Raw genomic sequence first — 15,355 nt, 5'->3', positions numbered from 1 at the left:
TCTAGTATGAACTGTCCCATGGAAAAGTTTCTGCCTGTTGTGATGTTAGACAGCAATGGCTTCTGCTATGAGGATCACAGATGATTTTTTGTCATTTTTACTAAAGTGAAACCTGGCAAGAAGACCTGTACACACTGCTTGAAAGAATCAACCGCTCTGGGTCAAGAGTCATTACTGCAACATAAATAGGACAGTGAATGAGTCAATGTTTACCTGGAGAGCTTGGAGAGCAGATAGCCAAGGATTTTAGACTTTCTGGAGATGGTGCTGGCATTACATTGGCTGCAAAAGGGCCAGAAGTTTCCCTTTACACCGAGCAGCAGTCTGGTAGGAAGGGTTGCACGAATTGTCACACCTACTGCTGGGATGTGAATGTGGTGTGAAACGGACTCAGACAAATTGTTTCTTCTGCAGCCTGGACAGGAATTGCCCATTTGAGCTATTTACAGTTCTGATAGGAGTACTGACAATACTTTTATGTATAAAATAATTGTAATTCACCTTTGCCTATATTTTTTAGTTTTCCAATGACCGTTTCCTTGCAGGGGATCACACAGTCCATCCAGGGCAATGTTATTCTCAAAACCTGTAAGCATAGTTGTTTTCTTGCAGTGGTTTGCTAAATGAGTTGCCTTGGTTTTCTCAAAGCAATAACCTTTTAATACTCCTCTCTCCACCCCAGAGGGAGCACTCTTTCACTGAACAGCAGTGTTGTGGAGGCTGCTACAAGTCATCTGAGAGGGGCTGTGGGTCCTGTGAGGGGGGGCAGTGCTCCCATACCTTCCCTCCCGAGGTCTCCGGCGCTCAGCACACGCAGCATGACTGCAGATTATAGCAGGGTAAGTACAGTGATGTGGAGCTCACACCAAGCACAGCTGACACCAAACAAGATGACTTGGCTGGTATCTGCCCTGTTAGATCAATTTGTAGCTCAGTAAAGACAAGCCTGACAGAGAAGATCTTATTTCTTCCTTAGTTCTGCTGGGACCAGTGAAGATCTCTGCTGGAACAGAACTTGTCATGCTCTATCAGCGACGTGGTTTTTGGTTTGGCAGACTCTTCTCTTTTGTCTAAAAATTGCTGTTGATATCCAACATTATATAATGAGTTAAAAATTCTGAACTGGGAGGCACAAGTGTTTGGGAATAAGGATTTTTGGCACTTCAAGGCCTTAACTAAGTGTTATGAACTAAGGACAGGACTTTCAAGCATGCAGGGTCCAGTATGGTCCCACTGACTTGTAAATCCAGCACTTGCAAAAAATCGGGCCAAACTGATTTTAGTTTTTTCTGGATTTGGACACTGGGCTCTGCATAAATTATGCCATAACACAAAATGTGTGCTAGACACATTATCAAAATGATTCCTCTCACCTCCTCTTTGGATGTAGATGGCCACACCTGAATGAGGCTGACCACCTTGGCTTTTTGTAATCAGCAGAAGGATGTGGCTCATCTATCCAGAAGCAGACACTCTCTTTATTCCCAGACAATCTACCTGTTTGTCACCCATCTCCTTCTGGCTATGCACAGAGATGCCATTCCCCAATTCATTTCAGTCACCGTCTTGAAAAATCAAGACTGTACTAGCAAGTTATCCTAAGTTACCATGATTTAAGTACACAGGGGAAGTAAAATTTATAGTCAGAGCCTTTTTCCATCAATGTTTGAAACAAAAGTAGATGAGTGTTTAGATCAGAGCTCTATTAAATGCATCAATTTTCTTTCTTACTTCCAGATACTTGGTCTAATATGTTGTCTTTCATAACAACAAAAAAAATGTTAGTATATATGAAGGGTTGTTTTGGGACCTGTAAATAAATTAATAGTTGTTTCATTTGTATTCTTTTTGGTATATAGACTGACTTGTTTTCAAGTGCATTCAATTTCTTTGAAAAATTAATTTAATTTATATGGAGTTATGTAATTAGGCATTCTTTTAAGGAAGGCAAAATATCATAATGATATCAAATATATTGGCTTTATTTAAGGGGTCATGCTGGCAAAATTTAACTAGTTTAAGTCCATTTGGCTCTACCTTGGCTGAAATCATAATGCTGGTATAAAATCCATAGGTTTTTTGAGTTTTTTTGTTTTGTTTTAATTTCTGAGCTAAGTGAACTTCCAATAGATTTGAGTATTTCAGTTCCCTGCTCTCACTCCTGATGATCTGCTCTGATTCTTCAGCTGTAAACTCAGCATGTAAGCATGAATCGCATTTTTGTGCAAATTTTATGCATGATCAGTGCTAAGTGAAGCAGATTAGATTGGAATCTAAATATGTTCAGTAATAGACTGGTTGCTAAAGGAGCTTTGGAGTTCTGGGATCTAATAGAAATGATGTTTTTATAGACTGCTAGTGAATAAGCTCAGATTTTGTGTTTATAGGGTGTGCATTTTTTTTTATTGGGCAGGACACTGGCTTAGAAAATGGCATGATTATTCCAGCAAGTGAAAGTGTACCTGAAGATTTAATAAAGAAACACTGTAGGAAAGCATCTGGAACACCTTCCATTGCAGTTTCTAGGGTATCTTTGTCATCAGGCAAGTATTAAGTCTTTTCCTCCTTTCTACCAGCCTTTACTATCAGAGGATTATTCCTATTCTTATGACTCTGCTCTGTTTGTTTTTAAAGTACAATGAAAGACCAGGTGTAAGTTTTATAAATTTGTTCAAATTCATTCTGAAAATGTTTCCCTTTTATTAACAAATTTTATACCACTTCACAAGTTTTACATGAAAAAAATGGTAATCCTAACCCCGGTAATATTGGCACAATGTGAGTGTTAGGTAAATCACATGCTCAGAATTTAAAAGATTTCAGTCACAATTGCACATTGTTAAATCATTCTCTGTGTGCTCACCTGAATAAAATGCTACCAGTCTGCAATCTGTATATAATACTACTCTGCTTCTGCCATTACATTTCACACCCACTTTGCCCAGAAGCAAATTTGTGAAACTAAGAGTGGTCAGACAGCAAGCCCCTTACAGACTTCATGTCATTTCATTTTTATATGTGATGCACTGAACCAGTCAATCAGTCTTTAAATTACCTCATTTCATGGGAGGTTGTTAGGTGAAAAAGGCTTGCACAGGAAGGTGCTGTCACAGCCACTTTGCAGCAGCAGGTGGAGATCCTCTTTTTCCCATCTGAAACAGGAGGCAGGAACACCCTGCACTCTTCTGCTTCCCCCAGATACTCAGTTGGCTTCCTACAGGGATAACAGAATGGGTTTGGGTTTACAGGTTTCTCTCTGAAACACAGCAGGACTCACTTTATTGCAGCTGAATTTAGCCCAAAGCTGAAACCTAGTGGTGTATCCCACAGAGTTAATCAAAGGAGGTAATGTCCTTTACCTTAGATACTTCAGCTTGAAAGCATCTGAGTTTCTTTTGATAATATTGTACAGTGCAACTCCAGGCAGAGATGCTACAGATGGCTACTCCCTTATGAAGTGAAAATTCTCCTGTTCCTGCTCCCTTATAAAATAAAGGCTTTCCTAATAGATAAGAACTGACCTCATGTTACCAAAGCAGATTGATGCCAAGCAAAATTGTAGGTAACTTGGGAATTGGCCTCAAACTCTTCACTGTCTTCTTGTTGGCAGATATCAAAGGTCATTAAGCTCAGAAGAGTGACCTTTCCTGTCATGTCAACTGTAGATGAGGTAGAAGATGAACAGTTAAAAAGATTCAGATTCCCATCTGCAGGACCTAAAAGCAATCTTTTCACTCTTTTTCTTTCCAAGTATATTGAAACAGTCACACAAAATATTTATATGTGGAGGACTAAGAAAATCTTCCTCCAAGACATCTGTGTTTTATGCCTATAGAGTGGATGAGAGACCCGTGGGACTCAAAGGAATTGCTGGAGGTCTTGAAACTTGTTTGTTTTCCACTAATTTCTGCACAAGGAACAGCATTAATGTCAGAAGTACTTTCTACATCCATTTGTATCCCCAGTTGCTTGGTTCTGAAGCAGATACTGAAGCAAATTTGGTGGTGGTGGGAGGTAATCACTGTGAGCACTTGGACGGCAAGTTTTGCAATATTCCAGGCTGACGGGTCCAGAGAAAGTCAAAACTTTGATCTATAGTATCATCCACAGGAGACAATCCTAGCAGATAAACAGTGCAGGGGAAAAAATATTGCCCAGAAGGCTGAACAGCATCAGAGGACAAATTTTTCCATTTATTATATTGATGTTCAATTGTCATAGTTTTCGACGAGTAACTAAAGTATTGTTTTGATGAATTTTTATTTTCTTAAAAAACAGTTGAGTTTGGGACAATACTTGTGTGGTATATGAAATTAATATCTTGGTACAAATTATAGCAAACATTTTAATTGATTTTATTTTCCAGACCGTAGCCGATCTGAGATAGATTTGAGTGAATCCTTCTCTGAAGGAAATGAGGATACTCTCAGCATAAGAAGCAAATCTGTACCTAGTGCCTTAGATCAGGAACTGGTGAGTTATGAAGATGTAAATGTTTATCTGGTGGAAATTCTGTTTGTTTAGACTTATGAAATCAGCATTGCATGTATATCAATGTAAAATATGAATAATCCAGAACATTATTTCAGAGTTATTTAATGAAGTGTTAAACGGTGTCATCTTCTGAGTCATGGTTTCAGTTTGTTATTAATTGGCTGGGTTTTTGAATGCACAGGTGAAAGAAATCTAGCCTGAAAATAAATTCCAGGCAATAAATTACACATGCTCGGAAGTTCTGTTAATTCATACTTTCATAGATTTTAATTTTGATGCTGAGAAATTCTATACTTTGAAGACTTTAATCTTTATCTGGTTTGGTTTTCTCCTTATTTATATTTTTGGCAAATGAAGACCCGACTTTCTGTTCTGCCCCTGTTGTTTAGCTCTTTTTCCTGTTGAGTCTTCCATACATCTTCGTGTCTTTTTCTGTGTATTTTATGAACTGCTTTTACTGAAGTGATTCACAATTTCCTTCTCTTCTTATGCACATATCCAAGCTAGGCAATTTGCAGATGTGCATCAATGCTATAAAAAAACATCCAAGCTTGTTAAATATGCATGAGGGAGGAAAAAGTTATTTAAATAGTTCTTCATGTAATCATAGTTTATTCTAAAGTTTCCAATTGTGTGTTTGTAGCTTATGCATTTTGTCTGTTGTCACAGTCCTTCCTTACCATCTGCTCTTTTCAGAAGAGCGTTGGCCATGGGAGATGTCTCCCCTCCTTGTAGAGTTTGATACTTGTGTCTTGGTGGCAAATCACATGTTGGGATTTCCATCTGTTTCTTGGACTGTTAACAGTCAGAGAATTTGCCTGCAGCATTGCTTTGAGTTATTCTTTAAGGAGTCTGTCAGATGATGGAAAAATACTTCAAAAATAAGTGGCTTATTTTTAAATTGTAATCAAGAAAAAGATGTATTCTTTATTAAGAAGCTGGAAAATATTGCAGAAGAAAAGCGTAAAATAAAAAAATACAGACTTTAAATGTCTTTATATCAGTTCTCTACTCTAAGTGTACAGGGTCTGATAGTTACTACTTAGGTATTTCTCTGAGGCAGATGTCAGAGATGACAAGTCCAGAGAGGTTTTCTGTTCTTTGATTTTTGTCTTCCTCTTATTCAGAGGTGGCTTTCTTTTTTCCTATTTTTTTCCTCCTTCTTTCTTGCTGTCTCTGGATGAAATTTTAAATTGTACTCAGCAAATCTCCAGCTCCTTTGCTAGCACAGAAGACCTCTCTTGTGGTATAACCTTGATTTAGTTGCTCCAGGGTCTGTGAGAGCGCTCATTCCCTTTTAAAATTCATTCGTAACAGGATTCACAGATCTCTGATTCTACCCATATCCTCCCTTTTCTCTGCCTTATGAAATGAATTGATTGCATTCATCAGCTTTAGCATTATCATATTTTTCAAGGTAACTTGACTCACAGGAGTCCTTCATAGTCTTGTCCTATAATCATTATGGATGCAGTGCTTCGAGATAAAAGCTGTATTCCTGCTGGAATTTAGGTTGATGCTCAGTATAACTTGATACTTGATATAAGAGACAAAGAGAAAGAGATCTGATGAAGGTAACAACAGTTCCTGCAGCCTGAGAAAAGTTAGGAAGTTTCCTTTCCTCTCAGCTGGCTGATGGAGCCAACTGAGCTCCTTTAGTCCTGGGAGATGGGAGCTGACAGCAGTGGTGTGGGAGATGCCACATGTCAATAGGATATGCAGATTTCTGGAATTTATAAGCTGGAAGGATGGGAAAAGGCTTTCAGCTGCTTTGCTCCAACCTCTATCAGGATAACCCAGCACACATACAGAGAAATTAACTGGACAATGGAATGGATATTTTGCTTCCCTAACTTACTATTGCTTTTGATAGTCACAAGGAACAACACCCAAAACCCCACATAGTGTGGTAGGTATTTAGCAAGGAACACAGGGAACCAGTTAAATCTAGTGTTCAAGTGTGAGCACCTTGTCTAGAGAGGTGTGTGTTGAATTCCTCACCAAGCAGTGTTCATTACATGCTCAGCTGCTTTTTCAGAAGTAATTGGATGATGTGCATTTTACAACCCCCACTGGAGACCATGAGATTAATATCCTACTAGCCCTAATTTTAATAACCTAATAGCACTAACCAATTATGTAGTTGCAGTTCTGTGACACCTCCTGAGAAACATAATCATCTTGGTGTAAAATGAATGAAGAGCATAGGTTAAACATTAAGCTTTTGGTTTTTCAAGTTTTAGATATCTGCTTGCAGACAAAAAATTGGTAGTCAATTAGCAGTCCTTAGGACTCTGTCTGAAACATCCCAACACCCCAGTCTGAAGGTGTTGCCTTACCTGTTTTTCTTTCCCTCTCTTGTGTTTTATTATTCAGCAATAAAAATGTAGCACTGTTTATTTTAAAGTTCACTGGTATGCATACAGCACTGTAAAAGAAATAGTTTTGTATGGATTACCAGAACTGCTCCTTCCTGTTATATAGGCAAGAAAGAAAATTGTGTTTTCTTGTTACAAATTTAAAACTAGAGTACATCATCTGAATTCTGAACTTAGTGAGTGAAGTAGAAATGAAGGGTTGACTGGGTTTTTTTGTTTTTATTTCAGGTTTTTGGTGGGGGGTTATTTTGGAGGATTCAGCTCTCAGTCTACCTGAAATAGTTTGCTCTGTTGTGCCTGGATCTCCATGGATTTTTCCTTTTGTATATTTATATATTTTCTCTTTATACATTTATAAATATCTATGACTTCTTTTTTTTTCTGTGGGATGGTAACACTGCCTTGAATAGGTTAGAAAGGTGTGAGACCAGCAGAGGAAACTCATGGTAAGAACATGAAGCCAAGAGGAGAGTTTGTTTCAGTATGTAAATCTCGGTCCCAAATAGCAGTAGCTTGTCCTGATTTCCCTCTGCTCAGTATTAAATATGTGCTTACAAATTGTAATAGAAAATTTTGCATCACTTTCAGCTGGTTTTAATTCAGTTCAGTCACTGGAGCAAAGGAGAAGAGATGTAACAGCCAGTTTTATGCACACTAACAAAAAATGTACTACAGATCTTTAATGTAAACTGTGACAGTTCAACTCTCCAGCAGCATTTCATCTCTGCTCTGTTTTTCCTGATTAGCATAGCAGTCTTTGAGACCCTTGAATTTGAATACACTACTTCTCTGTTTAGTTTCAGAGTGAGAGCAACTAAGCAATAGAGATTGAGGTAGGTCAAAACACAAGATTTTTATAGCTGCAAAGCAGATATAAGGAAGTTGAACATTTGACTTCCATCAAAACTAAAAGCAGAGTCTTTCAAATACCTACCATAAAGTTTAAGGAAACACTTGAAATTTCCAAACTATACTTGATAGGATGATAATTGTCTGTTGGCATTTTTTTCTGTTACTTCAAGCAAAAGTTAAAAGTCCTATTAGAACTATCATCCAGATTTTGTTTCTTTTTAGATTTTATTTTATTGCTGTCCTTAAACAATGAACATTATTTTTTCTCTATATAAGTTAAAGATGTTGCAGTTCAGTCTTGCTTGTTAAAACTCGAGCACAAATATAAAGCTGTGCAATTATTGAATTTCCTCCCTTTCTTTTGTTAAAACAGTACAGGAATTTTAAAAACGCCCATCGACTTGGTTTTTTGTGTACCTCTCAAGTATATTCAGTGTGTATGATGGCAAGTTTCTTCCCACGTGGTTTGACAATAACTCAGGGCTTTCAGCACTGCCTGTTAAAAGGGGTCTGTTCTAATGACTGTGTCCACGAAATCATCTCTAAACACTGCAGCACAAAGGGTGCAAATGTAATGCAGATTGTGTGCTTGTCTGTTTGTGTGACTGTGACTGATACAAATGTGGGTAATAATTGGAAAACTGGATTTCTAAAAATTTTGTCTTGTATGGGCATGTGACCTGGGCTGTAACCAATCAATCATCTAATGGCTTTTGGCTGCACGTCTTCAGGTGAACCAGTATCAGTGGTCCCCCTGGCCACTGGAATGGGACCTTAATTCACTCATTTCTTTTTTTAGGATTTAACAAATTCTCACCATATCCCTCTAAGATTTTCAAACCTGAATTCATGAATGCAAATAGTAGCAAGCAGAATAAGTTAATTCACATGGGATTGTTCGTAGGCGTGGAAGGGGGGTTTTGTTTATGTGTAATTGTTGGCCACGCAAAGATACGTTCCTCCAGAATAAGAGATAAAGTGTATGTGTGAACTTTTCCAGTTCTTAAGCAACTGAATCCTGAAACTGTAACAGAGCCTCTTCCCCTTATCCTCTGTGCCTGTGCAAAGATGTGGAAAATGTAAATCAAAATTCCTCTAGAGAATAGAATTTGCATTCCTCTTGTCTTCCTAAAGCAGAAAATATGTGAAACAAAACTAAGTGACAGAGGCTAACCAAATACACAACAGAATAAGACAACTAAAATGCCTGTTTGTCATTTAGGATTATCTGGATGAAAGAGAAGAAGATATTGATGCCATAGTGGCCTCTCGTTATTCAAGAAAACACGAACATATGGCAAGTGGATTATCAACAGTAAGATCTTGAGTAGAAAACATATGCTTTTTCCTTCCACAAAACACCATCTTTCCTCTAAAAAGGAATTTATCTTCATATCACTTAGCAGCAGGTCATCTTTCATCCTGCATATAAGAAACATCTTTTAATTTTAGATAGATTTTCTATTATATTTTTGATCCGTTCAAAGCTAAAGTGCTGTTCTCTGCAGTGCATGAAAAGAGAAAACTATTTTTCATACTCATCAGCAGATTTCCTCACATGCTCAGGCTACTACCAAGCTTACATTTGGGGAAGACAAACCATAGGTGTCCGTGGTAAGTGACTGCTCAGCATTGCAGAGGAGCACTTAATTTAATTGAAATTAAGAGAACAAGGCTATAGTGGGATTTTCCATCTCAAATCACTTTCTGATTGTTCAGGTTCTTGGGACACAAATACTTGTCTGTGTGTTTGCATACATACCACCCATCATGGTTCACCTGCCAAGCCAGCTTTATTTATGACATGATTGCTATTCCACCCACATCTGAAAAGTATTTCCCTTTACAGTGAGGAGGGAAATACTTGAGGATTTGGGTTGGTGACAACGAAAGGATATCTTCATTTTCAGGTTGTAACAGGCATTTTTGAGATGCAACAAAATTGGAACAAGAAGACTTGTGCAGTTTGTTATGCTGTCTGTTATTCACTGGGAAAGAAAATGGATGATAAAAGTAGCCTTTAACATGTCTAGTTTATTACCTGATGTATACCTCATTTTTTGGGATCTGTGGGCAACTGATAGTATCGTCAGAGAAGTCATGGAGTTCTCTGTGGCCGCTCTTCTTCACCACTTGTGTTTAATAGCTCTGGACAGCATAGACAGGATCAGAAAACTGCAACAAACTAGGTAGGATGAGAGTGTTGAAGTTTTGAAGAGGGGTGATGAGTCTGTATATTAAAAGGGAAGAGAAAATTTGCTCTATGACAATAACCACTGAAATGTCTTTTCTAGATTTCATCCCCTTTAGTTGCCATGCAAGCAGGGCCCGGGGAATCCCTACTTATGTTCTTGATCCCAAAGAGATGGAGATGGCTGAACCCAAGCTTGGCTTACATGGGCATGAGAAAAGGCTGGGAATACTACCATCACAGAGCATTTTGATGTCTTAGATCTGATCGTGTCCAGACCATTTTTCCTTCTAATTTGTGTAGTTCACAGAAACAGACACGACAGAGACGTGCAGCTCTTCGGACCAAATCAGACTTGAGCACATCTAGCCTGTTGATACCGGTCTAATTAGACCCACTTAGCCAAAGCTGACTATGACTCATATTATCCACTGCTTGCTGGTCCCATGGATTTTATAGAAAAAATAATTTTTGTTTCCTGTGAATATTGATAGGAGGGTTGCAGGTGCTCAAGTGCTTTCTCTGATTCGGGCACTAATTGAGGAACTGCATTTAGAGATCCCTCCCTCTGTGCTGTAGGCAGTGTTCTGTCTGTATGCTGGGTTTGTCCTTTGCTGTAGGTTTCCCTCTGACCTTTTTCTCAAGCAGAGTGCAGCTTCTTCAGTGCTGTAGGTTTGAGATAATCTCACATCTCAATGCTTTCGCTTCTCCTTATTCTCCATGACATGATATTTAATGTCACTGCATGCTATGTTAATGGCAAAGTTGTGAATGGCAAGCTGCTTCTCCCCGCAAGAGCAGGTCAATTTTACAGATTATTCTTTTTTTTTCATTCCCCTTACATGTGTTACTAGTTACCAACATCTCCCCATCTCTCTTATTTTTCCCATCAGTCTGATTGTTAAGCCCTTGAGCTTCTTCACTGTATGTTTTTTTACGTGCTATCTTTCAAGTGACTGTGTGCTATTGAGTCACATTGAAATAACATTATTAATGCACAGTAATCTCTAACTGCGTAGTTTTTCTCCCCTTTTTTTTCCCCTGTTTTTTCTTTCTTTTTTTCAAATCTGAGAATTTAATGTAAGTATGTCTAGTCTGAAAATGGGCATTTGAGCAAAAGGAAGAAATGTCACAAGGGGTAAAAGATACTTGAGATCTGCCTGCAACATGAGTGAGCAAAAATAAAAGTGGAAACTGCATCATTGAAGAGAAATTGTATCTCATAATTTTATTTTAATTTGTGTTTTCCCAGTGCTAATAAATGAACTATGTATTTAGTTTTCCCTGTATCCTTCACTGATTTCTTTCCCAAGCATATTTATATGCCGTTGTCAAGACCCATCACATCAGGAAGACTAAATGGTTCCAGTGCTTTATTGCAGCCATAAGATATGGTGCAAAACAAACATAATTCTTAGTGAGGTACTAAAATGAGGATCTGCATCCTTCATGTGTGATTGTTGTTTACTACTTATGGAACTGGAATATGAGTATATTTCTTAAGGATTTTACATTGTAATGACCAGTGTAAATGCTACAGAACAGTCTTGTGGGGGGATAGGGATGGGAAGTGAAGTATATAAAGTCCTACTAAATTTGTGTAATTTTCTTTGTGGTTTGTAAACAGTTCAAAAATGTGTATGCATAAATTCTAGGGTCAGAGGTCAACTATTTGTTTAGGAATTTGTGCTGTGTTTTTTTTTCTCAGTTATTTATCCCTTGTTGCCTGCTTACCCAAGGATTGAGGAAAAACGTATTTGAATTCAGTAAATAATAACTCATCTACCTCCTTGTGTTAGTATAACCTCGTTATATTCTGAAATGGGTATACAAGTTGTTACAGGGATAATTTAGGCATTTACAGCATGTACTGGAGCTGTTAAGTTCACTGACAGTTTCAAAGGCAGCAGTGTCCAAGGATACTCATTTTCATGTATGCTAGAGGCGGAAATGCATAAATGGTAAAGGCTGGAATGTAGCTTAAGGCATGTTAGGAATAGAAGGATATATGACACATTCTTTGGTGTGTGTTGATAATTTTCCAATAATTTTATGCAATTCTGTTTGTGGGATTTCAGCCAATTATAGAAAGGATTAAAAGGACAAGCCTTTTACTTTTTTCTGTTTTTTTTTTTAAATTGAGGATAAAGAAGGCCAGCAGAAATATAGTAAAAGTACATTTTTTGCTGTTTATTATTCCTTTGTGGTATATAAAATTAACTTCATGGGTAATTATTGCTTATATAAATAATTTTTTTCATGTCTGTTGTTGTTTACCACATTGACATAGAACTGTTTATCCCTCCAGCCTTCTGTGCTGCAGGGCCCTTTGGCAAAGTGCTTGGAGATTTGGGGGTTGCCACAGACAAATTCTTTCTGTGTGGTTCCTTTCCTTGACTGTGCTCTTCCCTGCAGCTGGTAAGGAAGGAGGTAGATCAAGATACAGTTTCCCTTGAGGTCCTTAGTGAGGTTTCCAGATCCTGCTCTAGCAAATAGAGGAGGGAAAATATTTCCGCCAATAATTAAATACTGTATTTTTTTCCCAGAGAGTGACATGTTTCAACATTTTTGTGCATTTGTCTTTTATTCTTCTGAACTCCACAGAGAAACTGTACAGTGCCTTGTACAAAGGCACCGATGCTTCAAACACAGGAATGCTTAGTTTTTGAGTAGCTCCAGGGAGGATTGACTTCATGCACATGTAAATGAGAACAAATCCAAATATAATCTAATATGAATCCAAATCTGCTGAGTTGGTGGTCTAAAATAGAACTCATTTAGTTTGATACAGAGATTACATCTCATTTCTATTTAATTACCTTGAACAACACATCCTTCAATACTTGAAATATATAGAAAACACAGCGTTTCTCTGATTTGGTGATACCCTTTTTCTTCCTTTCTCACTATGGCTTTGCAATATAAACTTCCTTTACCTGTCTGTATAGGTAAAGATTTCTCACTGCACTTATTCTTATTGCAGCAATCTAATGCTCTTTTCTCTTGATCTTCTTGCACTGCCTTCTTTAAAGAACTCCCCAGAAGTCTCTGACAGAAAGTGGACATATTTAAATGTGCCTGAAAAAGACGGTGATACTGTGAGTTCTCCTGAATCCTCTGCTTAGCTTACTTTAAAGGTTTCTCTCTCTTTTCTCCCTTTTTGTTGAAGACTGTTACCTGTTTGTCTTGCAAGGTTCCTATGTGTTAGAATTTAGATGTTTATATATGTTTTTGAGAAGTCTTGCTTGGTGACCCAAAAGAAAATGTGCACCAGATTTCTTGAATGTTCTGACAGTGTGCATATTGCTTTGATTTTCTTTAAGAAATATTCAGTTCTTTCCTAACTGTAAACTTCTGGAAGGGGAAATCCTCATGGCAATACTCTGCATCTTATTACTGTGAAGAAAAAGGGATTGGGGGATGATATGTTATGCTGTAGTGGAAAATTTGTGGGATTATTGCCAACGCTTTTGACTTTACAAAAATTGCAGAAATGGGGGGTTTTGAATTTTACTCATTGTTACAAAATTGCTAATGAGACATGTGTTGCACTTTAAACAAATATGGTTTTATACCATCTCCAATATTGGAAACATCCTCATACTTTTTTCTAAGGGTTCTATCAGTAGTTGTCTTATGGCAGTCAGTAAAAAATTAGGTGATCAGCTGAGCCAGGAGGTGATTTTTTATTTTTTTTTCTGCTTGGAACCTATGGGAGCTTGCAATTTATGTAGCCTGTCTGCTCTTCAGTTCATCCATTAATTAAAAGGTGGTAACTAAGATTTAACCATTTTTATAAGTAGATTTGAGTTCTGCATGTAAAAATATAATCTGTTTAGACATTTAAACTATTATTAACTGTAATTCTCATTCCCTTTTACACCAGATTGTGGTACTTCTATTCTATGATATATGTGCTTTCATAGCAAGCCCTAACAAGTGTGATAATATTGCATGGCTGTAGCTGTATGAAGAAAGCAGGTTCTGGAAAAGAATAATGTGTTTCAGTCTCCAAGACCTTTTTCTCTCCCCCTCCAGACAAGCATTAACAGCATGCTGAGTGTATACAGTGAAACTGGTGACTATGGCAACGTGAAGGTCAGCGGTGAAATCCTTCTCAATATCAACTACATCTACAAAACAGGTGCCCTCAACATCCTGGTGAAGAGCTGCAGAAACCTGGCCATTGGAGATGAGAAGAAGCAAAGAACAGATCCGTAAGCACTGAGAAGAATTTCCTTAAACTCTGCTAGGGGTGTCCTTCTCCATATCACACACTGTAATCCGGGGCTGTGATATGAGCCTGTGAATTACCAGCCCGCATTTCAGTGATGGCTGGGTTTGGGTTCCCCGTGGGAAGTGCGTTTTCCATGTGCTTCTTAGGGAAACACGTACCTGCTCTGGGGAAAAAATAAGATTACTTAAATTATAAACCTGTTTAATAGTAACAGGACAAAAATATGAAGTAATAGGGACGTAACATCAATTTTTTTTACTTCTAGAATAAAAACTAACATACATGAGAGGAGTGATGGGAGGGAGGGATAGAGGTAACTTTGTTTTCATGCATCCATAGACTCGCTTTGCAAGTACCATGTTTTCTGAGTTTCTCATTATAGTTTTCAGTATAATGTAAATTCTCTCATCAGACAGTAATAATTAGTGCCTCTAGTCATAAGTAATTCTGTCGTATTTAAGTTATGAAGTTTTTAATTATCTTGTAATTTTAGTGTGTGCTTTGTCCTATGTAACCAACCAGTAACCGTATACTGCAAAAGGGATAGTGTTAGGAGAACTTGCTGCATTTCTGAGGATGAGTAAATTAATTTAGCTCTGCCTCTTGTTATTCTGATCCTGTCTGACTAACATTTCTATGTTTGTAGGTAAAGACCAAATCTTTCCACGTTTCTCATGTTCTCTGTTGCACATTTACACTGTTTATACTGCAAAAAATTAATTTCCTCATGTGTGTTGCTGATGCAGCAATGTCATGTCCTTGCTCGAATTGACCATTTTTTATTCCTTGCTAATAATTTTCTACTTGATCTGCAGATATGTCAAGGCGTACCTTCTGCCTGATAAGTCCCGCCAAAGTAAGCGCAAGACCAAAATTAAAAGTAACAGCACCAATCCAGAATTTAATGAGCTGCTGAAGGTGAGAACAGTCTCTCTCTCAGGCTTTGATGAATGTTTCACTTGTTCTCAAAGGTATTTTCTATATGTGTTCCAGTATGGGGATTAGAATCTGGAAGAGATGCCTTAAAAGGGAGGGTGTTTAAGCAAAAACATTTAGTAAGCGTATAAGTTGCGATTTCTGGCTTCCAGCATTAAAGAGCTGTCTTTGTTTGGTTGTCCCCTTTATAGGTAAAACAGCTATCAGTTTCTATAGATCTCTTTCAAAACTGTTGATGTTCCCATCTAACCTGAGTTTAGAGTTGTT

At 37.7% G+C, this 15,355-nt stretch overlaps 1 protein-coding gene across 6 annotated transcripts in view; it reads left to right on the top strand.

Moving 5' to 3' along the window:
- SYTL5 (synaptotagmin like 5) overlaps positions 1-15,355 on the top strand; it is an 87,918-nt gene that overhangs the window by 57,237 nt on the left and 15,326 nt on the right. For 2 of the 6 annotated variants that reach the window (XM_027636209.1, XM_027636218.1), the window contains exons 7-13: positions 683-839; positions 2,414-2,543; positions 4,367-4,473; positions 8,947-9,039; positions 12,948-13,013; positions 13,954-14,132; positions 14,968-15,070. In XM_027636209.1, the coding sequence (XP_027492010.1) occupies positions 683-839; positions 2,414-2,543; positions 4,367-4,473; positions 8,947-9,039; positions 12,948-13,013; positions 13,954-14,132; positions 14,968-15,070 (835 nt within the window). The remainder of the gene's footprint in view (positions 1-682; positions 840-2,413; positions 2,544-4,366; positions 4,474-8,946; positions 9,040-12,947; positions 13,014-13,953; positions 14,133-14,967; positions 15,071-15,355) is intronic. The other 4 variants (XM_027636226.1, XM_027636240.1, XM_027636233.1 and 1 more) reach the window with 4 other exon arrangements.

This window comes from Corapipo altera, unplaced genomic scaffold (genome assembly GCF_003945725.1).
Source record: "Corapipo altera isolate COAL_440 unplaced genomic scaffold, ASM394572v1 0, whole genome shotgun sequence".
Classification (NCBI taxonomy): Eukaryota; Metazoa; Chordata; class Aves; order Passeriformes; family Pipridae; genus Corapipo; species Corapipo altera.
Note: the sequence above shows the minus strand (reverse complement) of the source record. Positions and strands in the feature narration are given on the sequence as shown.